General features: G+C 44.7%; 1 protein-coding gene across 1 annotated transcript in view; it reads left to right on the top strand.

The window, feature by feature from the left end:
* The window catches only part of LOC147737577 (uncharacterized), a 499,818-nt gene that overhangs the window by 443,105 nt on the left and 32,979 nt on the right, over positions 1-23,734 (top strand). Inside the window, exons 10-12 of the mRNA XM_086924527.1 lie at positions 6,392-6,528; positions 7,027-7,827; positions 17,799-19,425. Coding sequence (XP_086780653.1) covers positions 6,392-6,528; positions 7,027-7,827; positions 17,799-19,425 — 2,565 coding nt within the window. The remainder of the gene's footprint in view (positions 1-6,391; positions 6,529-7,026; positions 7,828-17,798; positions 19,426-23,734) is intronic.

Raw genomic sequence — 23,734 nt, 5'->3', positions numbered from 1 at the left:
GTTAATGTGATCTTCCTGGTCCATGTTGAGATTAAAAACAGTGGCAGAGAAATTGAGGAACTAAGGGCGCCTATCACTGTGTGAACGTGTCGATCACCTATGGACCTGCTGGTAAGCTGGGGTCTATACTTCTGGTCAACTTTTTTCATGCTTTGTGTAGTCATGGAGCAATCTGTTGGCATTTCCTCAGGCCCAAATATGGGAAAATGGGTAAATGTGACCTAATCTTCTCCACAGCGTGAGGAGCTCTGTAACTCAAAGCCCTGCACTGTGCATAGGTGATAAGGTGTCTATTAACATCTTACTACCACAGGTGAGCGCTGTCTAACAGAGTGCACTAGATACGATAACCCTCCTAAAATTCAGGACTTACGGACTTATCCAATAGCAAGGACGCGCATTAGAGGGCAACTGGTTTGAAAAGCACATGCTTCCTAGGGTACCTGCGTTCAGTTAGAGATAATGTCTGTGGGACTGAACCTCCAGAACAGTATACTGTGATTTGATTTATATGAAGAATGTGTATACTGGACTGTCATTTTCCTCAGCATCTCTTGTGCTATGTAAAATAAAACACAACACACCGGGAGACCAACAAATCTGTCATACATTTAATGCAAAAATAGCAAAAGGCCAAGCAAACTAACAAGTGACAATTGTCTTTGCAATGGACGAGAGCATCCACCCTATAGCAAGTTGGAGTATATAATGCTAATGCTACACAATGTATTTTTATACACTTTTCTCCTAATACAAGTCAATGAAACGTGAACACGTGATTGAAACAGTTACTAAAACAACAGTAATGAGTAGGAGGCAGAATCTTCTCTCGAGAGGAATGTGAGGAGTCCGTGAGGTGCAGATAAAAGATACACAGACAAGCTGCAGAATTCACTGTTTCTGGAAATAACACTTCTGTTTGTCAATATTCAATTTACTACAAGATGCAGGAAAGTGTGCAGATGGACATCACTAAATAAAGTGGTTCTGGGCCCTAAGAGAATCATATAACTTTGCAGGCATATTAAGGCGAACAGACACATCAAATTATATAAGAATATTGTAATTTGGTAATGTAATATATCAATGCACGTTGTGGCATTGATGTGTATGATGTGTAAACAATTATCGGTATTAAAGAAACCAGTATATCCAGTTATGCTTTCTCAATTCCTTCTTCCCAGAGGCCACCACTGCTGCTATCCAGCTGTATTCAGCAGTGCCTCCTGTGACCTGGAATCCTGTATTTAATCAATACCAAAGGTTATCAAGGCTTCTATCCAACTCCGGTCACTGGTGCCACTCGCACCCCACCACCCTTGGGCCTGTTATTCTTTTAGCCAGCTCCAGTCAGTAGTGGCCCCTTGGACCTGTATGTAAGCCTACTAGCCAGCTCCTGTTAGTACTGGCCCCTGGGACCTGTTATGATTCTAGCCAACTTGAGTCATTAGTAGCACCTTGGGACTAGTGATCATACTAACCAGCTTCAGTCAGTATTGGCTCCCTGAGACCTAGTATCCTGCTAAGTAACTCCAGTCAGTAGTGACCCCTGTACCTTAAATTCTGCAAATATTCAAAACCAGAGGTCAACTCTACTGCCAACCAGTTCCAGTCAATATTGACATGCATTGTTACCCTGCCTGTAATGAATAACAGAGGCCAGCGTTGTTGCTAGCCAACTCAGTCACCAGTGCCCGTCACATATTATCCTCAATAGGATCAATGCCCAAGGCCTGTGCAGCTGCTAACCTGCCCTAGTCAGCAGTGACCTTCCAGACCTGTTATTCTGCATCTAATCAGCAAGGCTTCGGCCATAATAACACTCACCCTACATCCTTATGGTATATTAGCAATGTAATTTATTTACATCATACGGTAGGTACCGCACTATATCACACGATCCCAAAAACAAAGAAATTCAAAATTTGCCTAACCGTTCAGCACGCCACCTTGTCAAAAATGACCAAATCACACCAAGCACTATAGCCTGCCACAACACATGGCACATTCAGCCACAACATGACCAGATACCACGGCAGGGATTTGGGGCCATTAATCCTCTGTTTGAGGCATGTGTGCTGTAGATGCACATGCTTTGCATTCTCCTGCCATCTTGTGTTGGGTCCGGATGTTTGCAAGTTGTTTCATTATTACCCTTAGATTTATATTCCGGCGTTAAAATTACCTGCGCCTCTTAACAAATCTCTATTCGTTTCATCCCCTCTGATACTCTCACTCTTTGCTCTATTTGTTTCCAATTGTGATGGCTTACTTTCCACCTGTTTATTACTTTCCTCCACTTGCAGCATTTCTAAGGACTGAATTTTCCCATTCTCTATCATTTTTATACTATCAGCTTGATTGTTTAGGCATTTATTTTTCATAACTGCTTGTACCTCCGATAGATCCTTATTAAATAGAGGGTAGAAGGGTTTTGTTGGAGACATTTGTTTACCCTCACCTTCACAATATGATATTTGGTCATGGTTGTTTCCAGTGTTCAATCTCACTATATCTGATGCATTTGTATTTTTTAGGTTTTGCCTGGCGTCCGCTGCACAGCAGCGTTCGCGCAGGCGAAATCTTATGTTACAACAGTACGGCTGTTGTCCCTCCTCTCTCTTCCATTGGCTAGCCCCATAAATGGAGGCTAGCCATTGGAAGAGAGATCTGCCCGTCATTGTCGGAGCAGATTCGTGGGCGTTCCCGAGATTTTTTCCCTCTCTGCCCCTTTGTGAACGTCATTCCGGCCAAAAACGCCCCCGAATCCAAACATTTCACTCCCTTGCGGCTGCAATTTTGCTGCTCGAGCAGCGTCTTAACAGGACATGAGGTAAGCCTCTGCCCCCCCTGTTTGTGCCGTTCTTTTATCTGCTATTACTTAATTCCTACTTATCTTTCATTCACCTCTTCATCGCCGATACCCGTCCCATCTGCTATGAGTCTCTCTCGATCTCTGCTCTCAGGCCTCATCTGCCCCGTCTCCCTTTGTTTTTGTTGACTCTCGCTTTCCTTCTGTCTCAGCTCTGTCTCTTCCCCTGGCCTTCCCTGTCTCCGCTCTCAGCACTCCTCCATCCCTGTTGTCCGTCTCCTTTCTCTCTGTGCTCCCAGCCTCCCTCTCCCCTGGCCCTGCTCTCCTCTCTACTGCCCAGCACCCTCCTCCCACTCTCTGTTATGGAGACGGTAAACGTGCCATTTGACCTATAACTCCGCACAGGGCTAATCTACTGACAGCCCCACGGGATGCTCGAGCCAGCGATTGAAGTTTGCTAACCTAGTTTTAAATTTTGCTTTACAGTTTGTTGGCAAGCTTGTGATTTTATTTGCGTGCAGATTAGCAAGTGTGCCCTTACCGTTTTAACACCCAAGTACACAAAATTAGAAAATGAGGCCAATATATTCTGCTGCTTTTGTCAGAAACAACTAAGTGTTTAATTTAGAATTGTTGCAGTAACAGGGTCCCTTCTGAAGCAGTCTTTTCATTCATTAGCAGCGGGTTCTGCAGTAGACAGTATTCTGTTTTGCTGCTCTCTTCACTCAGCTGTGACACTACCTATTAGCGTGCCGTTCGGATCACTCACTGAGCTGAATTTCATTTCTTGAAAGGCAGCATGATACGAGTTTGAGTCCCCTGGCAAACTCAGCTTCCCCCTCTTCCGTGGGTCTGTAAATTCAGCGCCATAATAACTGTGACAAGCTGTTACTTACAGTGCATGAAAAATTAGCGCTTTGTAAAATACAATGTTGCGTGTGTGAGGAAATGCCCCTCCCATGCCGGTGTCACCCGCCAAAGGCAGATGAGTTGACCGGTATGATTTCAACCTGTGTCTCTTTCCCCTCTTTCATATCTCTCATCTTCCATTATTTTTTCCTTTTTTTTTCCCTTAATTCCTACTAATCTTTCATTCACCTCTTCATTGCCTATACCCGTCCCATCTGCTCTGTGTCTCTCTCGATCTATGCTCTCAGGCCTCATCTGCCCCCGTCTCCCTTTGTTTTTGTTGACTCTCACTTTCCTTCTGTCTAGGCTCTGTCTCTTCCCCTGGCCTCCCCCTCAGCGCTCCTCTGTCCCTGCTGTCCGTCTCCTCTCTCTCTCTGCTCCTAGCCTCCCTCTCCCCTGGCCCTGCTCTCCTCTCTACTGCCCAGCACCTTCCTCCCACTCTGTATTATGGAGACGGTAAACGTGCCATTTGACCTGTAACTCCGCACCAGGCTAATCTACCGACGGCCCCAAGGGATGCTCGAGCCAGCGCATGAAGTTTGCTAACCTAGTTTTCAATTTTGCTTTACAGTTTGTTGGCAAGCTTGTGCTTTTATTTGCGTGCAGATTAGCAAGCAAGCTGGGTGTGCCCTTACCGTTTTAACACTTCCCTCCACTCTTCTGCTCAGCTCTGTTCTGCTCAATGATTGGTGTATACGTAAAATCAGGCAGCAGATCCCTGAGTTCTGAGGAATGATTGAAGCGTGCAATGTCGTACCATAGATGCGTCCATTCCTCATCGGAAATAAAACGGTGAATTAAGTCTTCCCACTTAAACATATACCGGGGGTGTAGGGAAAGCACTGTTTTAAGGAGGAAGCTATAGATAAATGAGATCACCCCTTTCATGATAGCAGTCTTGGTGAGAAAGGCCTCAAATTTTGTGAGAGGTCGAGTAGCAGCCTCCCGTATCTGAGGTGTGAGGGCCCAGTGCATTAATTGGATATACTGATATCTTTCTGTGTTCTTCAATACAAAGTCCCTTTGACATCGATCAAAAGTAAGGGGATCAAAATTGTGGAACAAATGTATTAGAGCTAAGCAGCCTCCCCTTCTCCAGGCATCAAAGGGTCCCTCATGTTGGGCCGGGGGGAAAGCTGGATTGAAATGGATTGGAGTGAATGGGGATGGAAAAGAAGTCCACCTGTCGTCGCCCGAAATTGAGTCCCACACTTCAAGAGTGGTGCGTGTGGGGCAGCTAAGGTCACCCTGGCAGCCGCCTGGAAGAGAAGGGAGGCTCCAGCTATTTCCTTATGGCACTATCGTCTTTGGAGACTGCTTAGCCTAGAACGTATGGCTGATATTTTCAGGGATAATGATAAGAATTTCGAATTTAAATGGGGCCCCCTTGTCTCCTTCCTCTCCCCGGGCCGTCCGTCTGCGGTGTGTCCCTCCACCATCAGAGCCCGCCATCTCTTCCAGTTTTGATCACAATCCCAGTGTCGACCAACCTCTCGTTAGTATGAACACGCCGCCACCACGGGTGGGGTGGGGGGGTGGGCATTTTTTTTTGTTTTTTTCTTTGTTCCTTGTTAGATTCATAATTACTTATCCCATGTTAGGATGAGTTTGTCCACGCTTTTTGGCTATTCCGCATACAACACCTCGGTGGAGAAACCTGGAGAAATTACCGTTACCGAAGGCTGTTGAGTTTTCTTTAGACCTATCTTCTGGCTTAGCAAAGTTGCATGATCTTCTTTTTTTTCTTTTTTATCTCTCTCTCTCAGCTCCTGGGCACTTCGAAGCTGTATCTTTCATTTGGCTTATCTAATAAGAGGGGGAGCTGGTTTATATTGATCAATGCACTTTGTCCACCTGTTATAATTCTGTTGAGGCTTTCTGATCCCCTGCGTGCGACCAAGTGATGATGTAATTTTTGCCTGTGGACTGTGGGAAAAAAATAATAAACAATTTTTTTACATAAATCAGGTGGCAGGCCAAGGCTCCTCTGTGCTCGTCTGTGCTCCTCTGTGCCCTGCAGCAGCCTCCGCGCGAGAAGCACCAGCAGCGCCTTAGCACCGCGGTGCCGGCAGCCATTGTTTTTTTCTTGCATTTTGTTCTTACCCAGGTAAAGGAGGGTAATTTGGGTAAACCTTTTTGGCTTACATAATTGTTAAGTGTGAGGGTTGCACATATTTGTAATTAGAGTAATAGTTTATGATATAGAAATTAATGAAGTGGTCCTATACGACTACTGGGGACATGTTTAAACGACGCCTTGAATGAATGATGTGTTGAGAGTGTGGTGTGTCTGTACAACTGTGAGAATAGTGTGCTGAATATTGCCCTTTTGCTGCCCGGATATGATTGAGCAACATATGGTACAATATTCAGAAGAAGATATCAATCGATTGTTACTTATTCCCTCCTTGTTAGGGGGTGAATCAGGTACATCCGGAACGCTGAATTCTGATAAAAGTGAACGCCTTATACAGTTGCGTAAAAAAAACACCAGGACACAACTCCATGCGCAAGTACTGTTAGATCACCTTAAGAGCAATACAATTCCTGTAGGATTACAGGTTAAAAACATTCCAGTTATTTTTGTGAATGACAAACCCTATCTCCTAGACTTTAGTGGAGTAGGCACTAAATGCTCTTGTGATTGGATAGTGTTGTCTATCCAAACAGCTCTAAGAATTAGTGAGGAAGAGCTTAAAGAGATAAAGAAATTGGAGGAAGAAATCGGGACAGATACCACTATAACTGATGCTAAAGCATTGCTTGAAACTATTGAAAAAACTATTTGTGACTTTAAAACACATACGGTAAATTTAAAGACTACTAAAGTGGCAAGGGATATTAAGAATTTCAATTTTGAAACTGTTTACCCTTACTTAAAGGAGGATTTTTTTAAGAACAATAATCCCAGTACCCTGAACCTACAATATAGAGGAAGATCGAGAAGGAACTTTATTACATTCTCTTAGTCTTCATCTGACTCAGACCAAAGTTCTACTGGTCAGTACCAACACTATCAACCTTACCCAAATTATTTTCAATACCCCAGGACCCTCCCTTTTTTTGGCAGAGGACGGAGGGACGGGGATCCAGAGGAGGATGGAGGCCTCCCCCTCCACAACCACCCCCAAACCACGGAGTTTTCAGAACACGGCATCGCACATACAACAGATAATTGTGCAGAGACTGAGATGACGAGTACAAATGAACTGATCCCTATCTACAATCTCTCAAAACATAAATTGACGAATGTAGAAGAAAAAGTGCTCCATAAAGGCTTGCCATTCGTCCCCTTGACGCCACAGGACCCTGTGAATACTAAGATGGAAGTGTTACAATTCCTGCGCAAAATTAGGCTTAAAATATTTTTCACAGACATGGACGAAGCCACTGAAATAAATACTAGTGGCCTTAAAATGAAGTCCATATTTTATCCTGAAAGTGCTACTATGCCGGATGAGATTCGGATATTCGAAGAACAAATTTTGAATGAAGTGGATGAAGTTAGCCGTAAAAAAGTATACTTCAAGCCAAACTTTTCCAAACAGGAAATGGCAGCCCTGAAAGATTTATCTAGTAACCCCCTTACTGTTATTAAACCTGCAGACAAAGGGGGTGGGATTGTACTGTGGGATGTCAATGAATACGATAATGAGATTTTGAGACAATTGCAGAATATAGATCACTATCGTCCCATTAAGGAAGACCCCATGGAGAGTCTCAAAGCACAGATTATGGAGATTACCACACTAGCCTTAGACATAGGATATATCTGTAAAAAGGAACATGCTTTTCTGAATGCCAGTTCACCCAAAATACCAAACATATATGTCCTACCCAAAATGCATAAGGACTTACAGCATCCTCCAGGTCGTCCTATTATTGCTGCTTGTGGTTCCTTGTTGGAGCCACTCCCTAAATATATTGATGGCACCTTAAAACCATTTGTACCAGAAACCGAGGCATATATTAGAGATTCAATGGATTTCATTTCCAAGATAGAGGGCTCGGTGTTTGAAAGTGACCACCAGTTGTTGGTCACTTTCGACATTGAAAGCCTGTATACTAACATCCCTCAGGATGAGGCCCTGCTGATACTAGAGATAGTATTAGATAAAAGGACGAGACCCCATGCAGTACCTACCAGTTTAATCGCATCCCTGGCTAAACTTTGTTTAAAAAATAGTTTTTTTGCGTTCAAAGAGGATTTATTTTTGCAAGTTAAAGGGGTAGCCATGGGTTGTTGTTTTGCCCCAGAAATTGCTAATTTGGTTATGGACATGTTCGAAAGAAATTACATCTTCAATGACAATACACCATTCCGTTCCCACATTACGAAATGGAGTCGATTTATCGACGAAATTTTTGGTAATTTGGTCAGGAACCCTTGAAGAACTAAGTGATTTCCATGATTGGCTTAATGGCAGATCCAGGGACTTAAAATTCACTATGGCCCAGAGCCAGGAGGGAATTAATTTCCTGGACCTGAATGTAACTCACAAAGACGGAAGGCTAGAGGTTAGTCTGTATTCTAAACCTACAGACCGGAACACCTTACTTCATTTTAATAGTGGACATCCTAGAACATTGAAAGAGAACCTGCCTTATGGGCAATTTTTAAGGATTAGGCGCAATTGCACTAATAGATGTGACTACTTTGCGAACGCAGAAAAACTTCAAATGAAATTGATAAACAGAGGGTACCCTAGAAAATTGGTGAAAGCAGCACTTAAACGGGCTTGGTTTACACCACGGGAGACTCTGCTCACACCAAAAGAAAAACAGAATACTGAAAAAATGACCTGTGTCTTAACATACAGCCCCAGAGCGAATATGATCAAACGAATCATTTTGAGGAACTGGCGACTAATACAGCAGTTCGAGATCCCTAAACCTTTATTTGCCTTTTGCAAAGCTAAGAATATTCGTCAACATTTGGTGAAGGCAACTAGGCAGACATCAGAAAAGGGTGACTTGAGAAGTATGTTGCACCTCCCCCCTGTAGTTGGACACTATAAATGCAACGGCTGTGTTGTTTGCCAACTGACTAACAATACTAAACATGTAAGGATCAAGAACCGTAAGCATATACAAAAAAGCTTCTCCAATTGCAACACCAAAAATGTGGTGCACAGCATCTCCTGTCCGTGTGGGAAAACCTACATAGGGCAGACCACCCAGAACGTGAAAATGAGAGTAATACAACATCAATCCAGAATTAGATGTCAGTATTTGGGAGCGCCATTGGTCCAACATTACATTGAAAAGGGCCACAATGAAAATGATATAAATTGGTCTGTTCTACTAGTAGTGAGAACACAGAGAACCCCAATGATGCATGCAACCCTCAACAGACTGGAAGCCAGAATGATTGAGAAATATGAAACTGCGAAAAGGGGTCTGAATGATCGGGATGAAATATGGGCATTAATTACAGCGTAATGTACTTGAGATATCAACTGTGCACCTATTCTGTTGTTTTTGATAATTATTCGCGTTACGTTATGATTTGCTGAATATGTAACATTTTGTACAGAAATATTGATGTATATAGATTTGTTTGACAGTGAAATATGATATGGTCCTTGTGTGAATACTTAGGACTGTATTTTATATTTGTATAGGTACAGACACACACGAGTGGTTTGAATTAGGGTCTTGTGTACACACTGTGTTTTTAATAATGGTGGAATGATGTTCACCCTCTGTGCCCCCCGTCCATAGTCGTTCTCCGATCCGTTTCTCGTGTTTTTAGCACGTGCCACACCACATGTGACGAGGGTTTTGTCACCTTCGTGGGAGTCACACATATTGTAGCCAGTTGTGGGCTCTTTGATCCCTAGTGAGAAGCAGCTCTATTTTACAGATTTTAGCATAGGGAGGAGCCTCGTTTTTCACTCATTATTTGCGTGGCCCATAGGAAGTGTTGAGTTATTTTCCCCACATTAGCTAGAGTGTATGTACGGTGCCCCGGTTTACACACATACTTTTCTTTTCACACCAGGTTGGGCAGGGTGAGTGAACGTTGGTTAGACTAAATGCTTGGCCCGTCATTTATTTTTGTGACGGAGAACCCCAGTCACATGGGGTATGACGTTTGCTGCTTCCTTGTGGAGGTACTGGCGGGCGTCCTATGGAGCAAACCCGACCTGTTTGGCGGCAGTTTTTCATTGAAGGAGAGAGACGTTCTGGAGTTTACGGGCTAGTATTAGGTGAGAGAAGTGGCAGACTGCTAATAGATGTAGAAAGTGGGGTAAGGGTTGTAGAGGAGTTAGGTTGTGAGTCACTGACAGTTCTGTCTTGGTCTCCCTAGCGAGCCAGTGGAGTGTGGATACATTTGCAGACACGTGAGACGATTTGTTCGTACCCAGCCAGACTTCGTGTTAAGGTAGGAGACCGACTTACCCTGATAGAGGTTTTACCGGAATGAATCACCATGAGAAGCACCGTTTGCAATTCATGGATTTTGTCATTTCATCTTGCAGAATTTGCCTTTGGTTTTGGTTTTTGTGAATGATTTCCGGCTGCCCCTGGATTGATTTCTTTTGTAAGTAGCGAGTATGTAGTGACTTGGAGATGCATGCTGGGTGCATGGAGAGCCGTGAGGTCCTGTTTCCCTCAGTAGCGGTTAGTCACACTTGATAGTGTTCCATTGAACAGCATGTGGCATTGGTGATTGGGTCATTCCAGCCTGTGTAGCACATAAATCACTTGGAGTGCATGGATATGGTCCTAGGATTGCTTCTAACACCCCACGCCTGCCGGTGGTAGGATGATGGGCTTAAGTTACACACGACCCCCTTTTTAGTTTTTCTTTCTCTGGGCACGGTGACTACCGGGCACGGATTGTGAGGATTGGTGAGGAGGGCACAGAGTACATGAATGGATTCCTAAAATGGATTTCTATTTTGGATTATATGTATTTTTAGGTGGATTATCACCCTGTCCTGAGGAGGCCAATTTGACTGGAAGGCCGAAATGCGACCGCGTCGACACTTTCATAATGGAGGAGTTTTTAGGATGATAATTAATTTGGGAACTTGTAACCTTTGTGACACAGGTTTCGATTGAGGTTCGGTAATTTGGGTTTTCGAACCATCTGTGCTATACTACCTCCAAGTGCACCTCCTAGAGTGAAAGGGAGGGCACTCAGACTTTGCTGAAATATTCTGTAGGGTGTAAATCGTATAAGTCCTTGTGTTTTTGTGTTATGATTTTGTTCATTGGTCAATTTTTTGTGAATGTTTTGTATATAGTTATGTATATGATGGTATATGTTGTACAAAAAGCTTGTGTATAAAATTATTTTGATGTTTGTTACAAAGAAAAAAAGAACAAAGAGATATGAGTTTAGTGATTACAAAAAAACAAAAAAACAATAAAAAATGTGTAATCTAGTCCCTGTGTATGAGTGATGGGGTGGAATAAATTGGATTATTCTGAAGTGCACTAAATGGCATTGAAATAGGTGAATTAATTGTCCCCTATTTAGATAAGTTATTGTAGATCTTTTCCTCCTTTTTCCATTGTTTTTTTCTTACACCCAGAGTCTTATGCATCTTTTCAGTCTAATTTTTCTGTCTGGAAAAAGATTGTGTCCTGGTTTTCTGCACCCAGTAAATCCAGGTGAAGAAAAACCCAACAACTGATAATCAGGTGGAATAAAATGAGCACATGAAAGTACGTGTGAGAAGTTGGCCTGATATATGATGTTTCCAATTCTGGAACCACCTTGTATCAGTCCAAACAATCCCTTATGGTGTCTGGTTGTAAGTCAACCTTGTTAGACAAGCTATTCTAGGGGTAGCATGGACTAAGCAGCCTTAAAGGCTTAACTTAAGAGGTCGTGTTAAGCGAGCTGTTTTACCACATACAATCCTGTAATATCAAATGAAAGGACACCACACAAGTATATATTATAAAAATATATGTGTTTATTTCTAAAATAATCCCCAGTACTCTTTATGAGCAAAGGGGCACAAGCGTTAAATCAAAAGCACAATATAACAGTCAAAGTTGCACAATTATGGATGAGGGCGGGTGGCCACTCAAACCATATATTAAGAAAGTGGTATAAGAGATACCAATCGAACAGTGGTTTGGCCTAGGGCCTAGGGAATCGCTGGGAGCAGTCGGGACTAGCAATGCTGAAGTCGGGAAAAGCCCGCGGGATTCGGGTGCAGCACGTAAAGTGCGGCTTGCACCAATGCAAAGTCAATGGTGCGTAAAAGTTACACAAAGTGAGTTTAAAGATACTTCCGCTGAACCTAGAGGAACAAAACTTAAGACACAGACCCTAGAGGTGTGTACCAGTGTGGGAACACCGGCGTTGCAATGTTACCTCACCCACAGGAAGCGGGTGCACAGGGTCGAAGTGGCGTCGGGTTTTGACACGCAGGCTCTTGGTGCTTGGAGCTGAAGATGCTGTAGGCGATGGGAAGCAGAAGTGTCCGGTGGGATCCAAGGGTGGACCCAAGAAGAAAAGTACCTGAAAGCAGAGGGGACAGAGTCTGGGTCACTCAGCAGTGACCAGGGTGGAACCAGGACGGAACCAGGCAATGTCGGGCGCAATCAGGTGGTTGTCGAGGAGCTTCTCTCCGCTGTCACGTGGGCTCTGGGGCATCTGCGATGTCCAGGAGCAGGTCACGATCTGTCCCACGCAGGCTCTCGCCGTCAGCGCAGTCGGCTTCAAGATTGGAGCAAACAACACTTGGCAAGAGCAATCCACGCGGAACCGGAAGATTGCTTCTCACTCGGGCCAGGAGGGTCAGAGTGGGGGCTCCTTTTCACAGGAGCTGGTGCAGATCTGGAGCAACCAGAAAAGCAGGTCGAATTAAGGTTTTCGTCGGCACAGGGGCCACAAGACAGCTGGCAAGTGACCGGGCCAACGCGTTGAGCCAACACGAGCAGAAGGGCCCCACGCAGCACTCGTCGAGTGTGGAGGGGTGATTTTTGGTGCATGGGTAGCTCAGGGTTGGGGCTTCTCAAACCCCGGTGTACAGCTTCGAGGGTCACTCGTGGGCTGCGCAGTCAGCGTCTCGTGGACTTTTCAAGATGGCGTGCCCCACGCTTCCGGTTGCCTCCACGGGTCTCAGCTCTGCAGGGACTGTGGATCGGGCTGGAGGAAGGCAGGCAAGCTTGATCTTGTCGATCTCTGTCGCTCGAGTTCCGGCGGGAACTGCAACAAAGCAAGGGTCGAGGTGCTGGATGGTGCCTGTTTGCACAGGGTGGTCACTCCTTGACCACAAGGGAGATTCTTCAGTCTTCTATGTTGAGTAGGATGTCGAAGGGTCCAGAGTTTCATTTCTTATGTTTCGTCAGGATAATCTGAAGTGCATTGGCACTGCTCCCACTCTTATTCGAATCTGGGGGGCGTGATTACCTGCTAGGTCCCCTCCTATGGGTGGGACCCAGGAAGGGGGTGGATACGCCCCTTTCCTTTGATCCAGGCCGCGCTGGGACTGGGGCTGGTGTGCCCCAGAACCGGTTTGGCCGGATTATGCAAGGGGAAGCCTTGTGCTCCCCAGGCAGTGTCTGGTTTCTTTGAAACCTCCCTGCTACAATCCACTATCTCCTGTCTGGGGTGGTTTAACACCGCCCTGCGACAGGAAACCCTTTGTCCAGGCCACCATTTGCTGAGTTTCGGTCAGCAGCAGGAGGCCAGACCCGTGTCTGTGGCAGAGGCATCCATTTTGTGGATCTGAGGCTCATTTTAAATCAACCGCGTTTTAGCAAAAGTAACACGTCGTCCCCTCTAGAGGGGTGGAATGCTACCCCCGTCGCCAGGACTGGCGAGGGGGTAGTATTCCAAATCGTATGACACCTTACACGACATGTTTTGATAAAGCCAAACCAAAGATGACATATAACCGCGAGGATTATAATGCACCTACTAGTATATGGTATGGCATTATCCTAAGGGAATTGGTCCCGACAGCTGCAGACAGGCTCAGCTCATGGTAGAGCACCATCTCACATTAAACAACGCACTCTGCCTCCAGGATTGTTAAGGCCTGCCATAGGAGTGACTCATAGGTTTATATGTGTCCAGATAGGGTTAGATATAGGCATACTATATCTAAGCAAGGGGTGATTACACCACCTTGCCCCAGCTGAGTGATCAACCAGTTGTGTCAGTTTTGGATAGCCAGCCAGGGGTGGCAAAAGATATGCTGCAGCCCCTGGTAGGCCCTGTGTGGCACCTATGCCCTGTGCACCTATAGTGCACTGTACAGGGGCTGATAAGGTGACCCAAGCCAATTTAGTTATGCACCTAGGGTACATGGAGTCCATTTTACATTGAGAGCAGATAGCCTGGGGCCCTGATTAGTCGAAAACCAGCTAAACACAGGCAAAAAATCTGGGGTAACCATATTCAGGTAGCCACCTTCCTACAGTACGCCTTAATTTCATTGCCCTTGATTCACACTCTGGACCACAACAGGACTCACCAGGGGGTACCGCCACGCAACGCCTAAACGGAGGTTTCTCTCAGCCTCTCAGCCTGCATGCAGCCGCGGCGCTCTCTGCCACCGAGCGCCGCAGCAGAGACCGGGACTCGGGGAAAGGACCACAACCCCCAGCATTACCAGCGGCCGGAAGCCGCGCACAGAGAGTTGGCGCCAGGCGGCGCATAAAGTCCAGCACCACCCCCGGCAGAGCGGGGGACACAACAGGACTCACCAGGGGGTACCGCCACGCAACGCCTAAACGGAGGTTTCTCTCAGCCTCTCAGCCTGCACGCAGCCGCGGCGCTCTCTGCCACTAAGCGCCGCAGCAGAGACCGGGACTCGGGGAAAGGACCACAACCCCCAGCATTACCAGCGGCCGGAAGCCGCGCACAGAGAGTTGGCGCCAGGCGGCGCATAAAGTCCAGCACCACCCCCCGCGACGCGGGAGCGCGCGGGCAGCACCGGGCTAAGGGCGGGCCCTCTATGGCCCTCAGAGGCACAAAGAGGACGGGACGGGCCACCACTCTTGGTTCCATCATAGGATAAGGTATAGTCAGGTTCCATCCTTTTAACCTCTACCGCTTTGAACTAATTACTGTTGTCTTCCGGATCCAGACTACAAACTATAATGTCCATCTGGGAAGAGCTGAATGACCTGTGTGGCACAAACTATATCCCGGATGCATTAACCCCCCCCCATAGTGGCCAGAGACACTGATTTAGTACATTTCTCTCCCCAGGCATCTCCCGATATAACCCTCTCTCTATCCAATAAATGCAGCTCCTCTCTACTTGCCCCCAACCCAGCCTCATTTACGTTGGAAAAAGCAGAGACTCGACCAAATGACTCTGCATCCCCCCTTCAAGTGACCCTCCTGGCCCAAATTGAGCGACTGTTCATCACTGCTCTATCTCCACTGGTAGCAAAAATAAATGACTTGGGGGACAGGCTGACCAGGATCGAAAAAACTGTAATTGGGTCATACCCATTAACTGGTAATACTGTTATACCCACACGTTCTACCCCCTCTAACATCCACCATAACACCCGGGAAAGGTCTAACAATGCTCCCAGGATAATTCAAACGTGCAACTCCCCTCTGATACCACGCACTCATACTGTAAAAAAAGCTACTTGTAATCCTGAACATGCCCCACATAGAGCTCATATGATCCCCCTAGAAAGAAGACATCGTATTGATCTACCCCCCGAAGCCGCCCCATACGTCACTGTTCTCTCTGGGGTCCCTCCTCTCAGTCCGGGCAAACGTGAGCTACACCAGGACCTACTGAACATAGCCATCTTTTGGCTCAAAAACAATAGATCATTACCACCTACGCTAGGCGGCGGGATAATGAGCGTCAGAAGGGTGGGGTGGCTTGGTCACCTACCCAAAAATGTTTCGGGGGACTTGATTTTAATTAAATTTAAATACAGGAACATTGCCCCCTATTTGAGATCTACCAAACCCAAACTTGGAGATGGTTCCATCTGTATCTGGGACCTGCACGATTTCTATCCTGGTCCCCGAGCACCGAATCACCATAACATCGGGTGAAATAGGGGGGATTCTGTGTATCTTGGGTTACTACTTTGAATAGTAGTTTTTGTTAAACTATTTTAGTTGGGTTCAAATCAATTCCTATTTTAATTATGAAATGTATTGTCGAGATATTTTTGTATGAAATGTACTTCATTTTGCTGCTTTTATGGTTTTTAAACTCAAAAGCCGAATAAAGCTTATTTTGATCCTTTGATCCTTTGATCCACTCTGGACCATAGTTGAGGGATAGGTCTAGGCATAGTCCTCGCAGCACTCAATAGATCTGCTTGAGGCAGAGGCCAAAACTCAAAAGTCAGGAAACCAGATACAAGTAGGTGGTAACTCAGGGCAGGGGAAAACGCCTGTTGTCCGTGGAGGAGTCATTCCCTTCCCAGAAATCTGCATTACAAATTAATTAATAGTATATATATTTTTTAATATCTGTTTGGTGCCAGTCCATATGACTTTCATATCTGCTTTTGGGATTCTATGTTGCAACTCCATAGGGTACATGTATCCTTTGTGAGCTTAATAAAATGTTGAAAATTCTACAAATCCTCACTCCTACATCCAAGTACTCTCATGCTACCATTCTACACTCTGCTCTGTCTGAAAAACAGCTCAACATTTTCAAAATTGTGCATTGATTAAGCTTGTAAATTATATTTTTGGAAATGTACATGTATTAACTATTTAATTTTAATACTATAGGTGATTGAAATTACGGACGAAGAAAGCAAGATTTAGCACTAAGCAACTGAATGTCAGTGCCATAAGAAGGATTATTTTGAAAAACTGAAGGACATCCAGCATTCTACGTTTAAACAATTTCCAAAAATCTAAGTGTGGCAAGGAAAGTACTATACCTGTAAGTGAAGTCTCTAATTTTGCATTTCATTAACCCAGAGCAAAGCCATATCTGTGCACACAGCATCAGAAATAATGTAGAAAGAACGCTTCACCATCCTCATCTGAAATATTATCAGAAAGACAAATTGCCTCAGCATGACAGAATAACGTTCATTAAAGCATCATGTAATTCTAGAGAGGAAGCACACACTACATAAAAGAAAGTTACAACTAAAGGTTTCTTCTGGATACCATCAAAGAAAAGACGCTGAAAGAAGACTCCGAAGCTGACACGTTAACAACCAAAAGATTGGAAAATCACCTTTGTTCAACAACTGTTTTTAACCAGTTACGCAAGTTTGAGACTATCTGCCTCGGGATATAACACCTTGACCCACTCTGCTCACTCTTGCGAAAACCTTAAAAATTCACCACTTTATTGTGTTCATGACCATCTCAGATTGTTTCCTTTTTATTGTGTACTGTTCTGTAATTCTATGTAAATCGCCTCAACATTATCTGTTGTTCAGGAGTGATATGTAAAACTGTTAAATATAAAAATGGATTAAAGGAGCACCATTGCGCTATAGCTAATGTAAATAAATCCTCATCCTCAGAACTACAAACCTTAACCTTACACCAAACATAGAACGGGGAGAAGGAACTGATGTTCTGCGACTAATGATCCACAATAGTACTCTGCACGTTCTAACACCCTCAGTTACTGCCACTACATCAGTGCAAAAAGGTACTTATCAGTTTAATCAATAAATATCAGACTAACACCTTATTACTGCATTGCTAAGAACCTATACAAATAGATTTGAGAAAAACTTCAGTCACAAATTAAGTTGCTGCCGGAGAGGCTATTACCTAAAAACTATTATCTGCTAGAAAAATTTCAACAGGTGTTACAGGACTGCTTCCCGACATTTTTTGCTCAATTCAAGTGTTGAGAAGATTACACACAATTTCTTTTAGAGATAAGTGCTTAACATTATCTAAACAAGCCTGACTCTCAAATCGAGGCAAAATAACCGAAGTTGGGGAAAAAAGTTACCTGTGCCCAAAAAGATACAGCCATAAATCTTATCTCACAGAATTTGACAGTATGCACACAGGGGGAAACCACTCTCCGTGCAAAGTATGCCAAAAAACTTTCAGGCGTAAACTTATCTCACTGAGCATATGAGAATCCACACTGGGGAAAAACCTTTTCAGTGCTCTGAATGTCAGAAAAGGTTTAGTATCAAACCGAGTCTATATCGACATGCATTAACCCACTCTGTGGAAAAACCTTACCAGTGCGCTGAATGCCCAAAAAGTTTCAACCAAAAATCTTATTTCACTGAACATATGAGAATCCACTCTGGGGAAAACCCTTATCAGTGCTCTGAATGCCAGAAAAGGTTTTGTAACAAACCAAGCCTATCTCGACATGCAATAACCCACTCTGTGGACAAACCTTATCAGTGCCCGGATTGCCGAAAATGTTTCAAAAACAAAAGCAGTCTCACTCAGCATACAAGATACCACTCTAAGGCTAAGGAAAAACGTTATCAGTGCTCTGAATGCCAGAAATGTTTCAGTGAAAAAAGCTGGCTCACTCGGCATACAAGAACCCACGCTGGGGAAAAACCTCATCAGTGCACAGAATGTCAGAAATGTTTCATTGACAAAAACAGTCTCACTCGGCATATAATAACCCACACTGGAGAGAAACCATATCAGTGCACAGAATGCCAGAAATGTTTCAGTTGCAAAAGCAGACTCACTGAACATACAAGAATCCACACTGGGGAAAACCCTTATCAGTGCTCTGAATGCCCAAAACATTTCAAACTTAAATCACTTTTAACTGCACATATGAGATTCCACACTGGGGAAAAACCTTATCAGTGTTCTGAATGCCAGGAAAGGTTTTGTAACCAACAAAGTCTTTCTCGACATGCAATAACCCATTCTGTGAAACATCCTTATCAGTGCTCTGAATGCCAGGAATGTTTCAGTAGAAAAAGTAGTCTCACACGGCACATAAGAATCCACACTGGGGAAAACCGTTATCAGTGCACTGAATGCCAGAAATGTTTCAGTCAAAAAAGCTGTCTCACACGGCACATAAGAATCCACACTGGGGAAAACCGTTATCAGTGCACTGAATGCCAGAAATGTTTCAGTCAAAAAAGCTGTCTCACTCGGCACATAAGAACCCACACTGGGGAAAAACCTTATCAGTGCTCTGAATGCCAGAAATGTTTCAGTGAAAAAAGACATCTCACGCTGCATATAAAAACCCACACTGGGGAAAAACCTTATCAGTGCTCTGAATGCCAGAAATGTTTCAATGAAAAAAGACATCTCACGCTGCATATAAAAACGCACACTGGAGAAAAACCTTATCAGTGCTCTGAATGCCAGAAATGTTTCAGTGAAAAAAGACATCTCGCGCTGCATGTAGTAACCCACACTGGGGAAAAACCGTATCAGTGCTCTGAATGCCAGAAATGTTTCAGTGAAAAAAGACATCTCACGCTGCATATAATAAACCACACTGGGGAAAAACCTTACCAGTGCTCTGAATGCCCTAAAGATTTCAAACTTAAATCACTTCTAACTGCACATGTGAGATTCCACACTGGGGAAAAACCTTATCAGTGCTCTGAATGCCAGAGATGTTTCAGTGAAAAAAGACATCTCACGCTGCATATAAGAACCCACACTGGGGAAAAACCTTATCAGTGCTCTGAATGCCACAAATGTTTCAGTCAAAAAAACAATCTCACTGAGCATATAAGAATCCACACTGGGGAAATACCTTATCAGTGCTCTGAATGCCAGATATGTTTCAATCGAAAGAACAGTCTCACTCAGCATATAAGAATCCACACTGGGGAAAAACCTTATCAGTGCTCCGAATGCCAAAAATGTTTCAGCCAAAAATCTCATCTCACTGAACATGTGAGAATCCACACTGGTGAATAAAATTATCAGTGCTCTAAATGTCAGAAAAGATTCAGAGGTAGAGATGGTTACAAGCGCCATAAGAAAACACACCATCAAAATAATCAGTTCTCCGAATGCCAGAAAAGCATCAATTTTAAACTCAATCTCACTCTACATGAGCAGACGCACACATGGGAAAAACATTACCAATGCTGTGAATGCCAGAAATTCCTATTTGATAGGCACAGCCTCACTAACTATATGCGACTCCATACTGAAGAAACACCTTATGAGTGCTCTGAATGCCAGAAAAGCTGCAGAGAAAAACGCTATTTCACGATGAGTAACTCCACACTAGAGAAAATCCTTATGCCATAAAAGGTTGAATCTGAATCATCATTTGGCCCTTCTCTTCCAGGAAGTTATGGATCTCTTTGCCAAGGGAGCTATCAAATGTGTCCCTGTGCCAGAAGTAGGTCGGGGTTGCTACTCCCACTACTTCTTGGTACCCAAGAAGGACAAAGGCCTGCACCCTATCGTAGTCCTCAGGGACATCAACCGCTTCCTCAGAAAGAAGAAGTTCAAGATGTTAACCTTGGCTCAGGTCTTGTCTGCCTTCGACCCTGGAGATTTTATGGTAGCGTTGGACTTGCAGGACACTTAATTTCACATCCCCGTCTTGCCTGCCCACCGGCATTACCTATGGTTCACGGTAGGCCACATGCATTTTCAGTTTACCACGCTCCCCTTTGGCCTTACCAGCCCCCCCCCCCACTCCCCAGGGTGTTCATGAAAGTGATGGCGGTGGTTGCAGCTCATCTGCGCAGATCAGGGGTTCAAGTCTTCCCCTCTCTCGATGACTGGCTGTTGAAGGTGAGCTCGCCCAGGCTGTTGTCTCCCATCTCCAGACTACGACGGACTTCCTGCATTTGCTGGGGTTCACAGTTAACGTGCTGAAGTCGCACCTGATTCCCTCCTATAAGCTCCTTTTCATCAGAGCGGTTCTGGACACAGCACAGTTTTGGGTCTATCCTCCCTAGCAGCAAGTCCAGGATATTTGGGCTATGATACAGATGTTTCAGCCTCCATCCCGGTGTTCTGTGAGAATGACCCTGAGGCTGCTGGGCCTCATGGCCTCCTGCATCCTGCTGGTGCATCATGCCAGATGGCATATACGTGCTCTGCAGTGGGACCTGAAGTTCCAGTGGGCGCAGCACCAGGGGAATCTTTCCGATGACTTTCAGATTTCGGAGGGGACTGCAAGTCAGTTGCAATGGTGGTTCAGGAACCAGGATTGGGTCAACAGCAGATCCCTCTCCCTTCCCCAACCTGAGTTCACAGTAGTGACGGATGCCTCACTCCTGGGTTGGGGCAGCCATATGGGAATGGCGGAGATCAAAGACCTCTGGTGTATGGCGGAGTCCAGGCACCACATCAACCCTCTGGAGCTCCGGGCGATTTGTCTTGCACTGAAAGCATTCCTTTCTGTGAAAGGAAGAGTGGTGCAGGTGTTCACGGACAACACCACTGCCATGTGGGACTGCAACAAACAGGGCAGGGTGAGGTCGTGGACCCTATGTCAAGAGGCTCTTCGCCTTTAGACATGGCTGGAACATCAGGGCATATCTCTGGTGGTTCAACGCCTAACAGGTTCACTGAACGTCAGGACGGACAAACTCAGCCGCCAGTGCATGATGTATCACAAATGGCATCTTCACTCGAAGGTGGGGCTAGGTCTCTTTCAGTAGTGGGGAGAGCCTTGGTTAGATCTATTCGCCACCGAAGAGAACGCTCAATGTCAGCAGTTCTGCGTGTTAGAGTTTCCAAGGCTGCTTTCGCTCGGCGACCCTTTTCGTTGCGAGTAGAGTTGTGGCCTCCTGTACCACTTCTGCCAAGATTGCTGAAGAAGATCAAACGCGATCAGTCCCAAGTCTGGTACCCCGAGCCCTTGAGCATGGCCAACGATCCTATTTTTAACAGATTTTTGAAGTGCATTACTCTTCTCTTTCCTCCTTCCCCTTTCGTAATGCCCTAGTGGGAGTTGAATCTTGTCCTCACTTATCTTATGTTTGCTCCCTTTGAGCGCCTACATAATTGTCCTCTTCGCCTCCTTAGAAGACTAGTTTTTTTGCTTGCCATCACCTCTGCTTGCAGGATGAGTGAGCTTCAGGCTTATCCTCCAGACCTCCCTTTCTTGCTGTCCATCCAAACAAAGTAGTCCTCCGAGTAATCCTCTTTTCTGCCCAAAGTGATTGCATCTTTCCACATAGGTCTGACCATCAGATTACCTACCTTCTTCCCACCTCTGCTGTGTTTTTCTCTGCCAGGCGCACAACATATAGACTGTTCACACACTTTCTGTAGTATGCTTCGTTCTGGGCAGATAAACTCTGATCCCCACTCTACTTCTATCCTTGTGTTAGTGCAGCCCGATGTAAACAGTAATTGTAATGTATTTAGATTTACATAACACTTACTACCCCATACGAACTTTGAAGCGCTTTTTCGACAAGTAGCACACTACTCTAGGATCCAAAAATGATTAGTGTTGAATTAGTATAGGGAAATATAAAATGTATATGAGAGCTGGACATGTTGGTCTGTTAGTTGGATTAAAAAAGATTGTGGTTTTTCGGCGAGTAGCATGCTACTCCAGATCCCAACAAGATGAATAGACAGATCAATTATGGTGGGGAGGTTGTTTTATTGTATACACACAACTGTACAAAAATTAATACAATTCTGTTGTAAAGTTGTATCCAAGAGGCAAGTATAGTCTCTGATAATAATGTATACAATACTGATAAGTTTTAAGTGGGCTTGCCATCAAGACTGATGCCCCGTAATGTTGATGCAAAATCATCTGTGCTGGACTATCTTAGACTCTTGTTGAATTGTACCATCCACCTTGTGGGTACTGCTATTCATATCAGGTCCACGTTGTAGGCAGACACAAACGCCTAAATTGTACACTATTTATATTAAGCATGATGTAAGTGAGCAGGTGACAGTAACCACTGTACGAGCTGTATTAGGTGCTTAGAAGTAGAGTGACATAGAGGGCGATAAACACTCCACTAAATCTTTTTTTATTAATAACAGTCCTCATAAGACCATACAATTCAATACCATGTACAAATAGCCCATTGGGGAACAGTTCAGGCATTATCTGGGGATTACACATCCGAGAAACACAAGTGTCTTTCATGAATACAAATTGACTACTCCTCCAAGGACTGCACTGTATTATTGACACGGGCGAAAAGGCAAACAAGCAGTCAGGAGGCGCACTGATTGTATACCCCCCACCTGACAGGATGGTGATAGACCCCAACCACCTGCAGGGGAAACGTGCCACCTCACTTAATAGCTGCCAAACGCTTTACTATGTAAGCAGACTGGTGGTTTACAACTGCGCCTACGTTGGGGCACCACATGTTTTTTCCATCATAATCTGGTGTACTCCCCCTGTGTGGGATGATAGCTCCCACTGAAAACTGCACCGTTGTGTAGTCTGGGACAGTGCAACTTCCATGTAATTCTGAACTGGGCCTTTAAATACGGTACTATTTTGTGTGCCTATTTAATTCAGGTATACAAAGAATGTGGTACTACTTGTATACTAGGGTAGGACAAGGAAGATTGAATTTCTATGATGACAGAAATGTTTTTGTCAAAGTGCTTTATGCCCTAAACACTCCCCCGTACCCTGAACATAATGAGATTACGTAGAATACACCTCTGCGTGCCTAATGCTGCCATTTGCATTTCAAGACCAGTGATTAATGTGGCTTTATCAAGTTTAAAGCCATTCGGCGTTTCCGACCTGTCTGATACTTGCATATGGAAAACATGGGTCATTTGAACCGAAAGATAGATAAACATATTCATAGGTCACGATTTATGCCTGCATCTAATATAAAACTGTAAATTAGGAGAGGTGATAAGTGAGAAGTTAAAGGCAGCTGCTAATCGAGCTGCATTTGTATATAGGCCTTCCTATATTATGAGATCTATTCCTGCTTCAGTCTTAATTGTAATGAATACTTTAATACCCAGGCATGAAGTCATCGTCGAGCTGTTTAGATAATCCACCTGTCTCGCCACCACTTCCGTACTGCATCCTTAACCAGTGGCCTGGCCAGGGTGCCCTGGGCCCCAAGGCAAGAAAGGAAATGTGACCCCTGCCCTCTGTTTGGACTGTGGAAAACAGCAATAATCATTGT

This window comes from Lissotriton vulgaris, chromosome 1_1 (assembly GCF_964263255.1).
Source record: "Lissotriton vulgaris chromosome 1_1, aLisVul1.2, whole genome shotgun sequence".
NCBI lineage: Eukaryota > Metazoa > Chordata > Amphibia > Caudata > Salamandridae > Lissotriton > Lissotriton vulgaris.
This window is presented reverse-complemented; position numbering and strand designations above follow the sequence as displayed.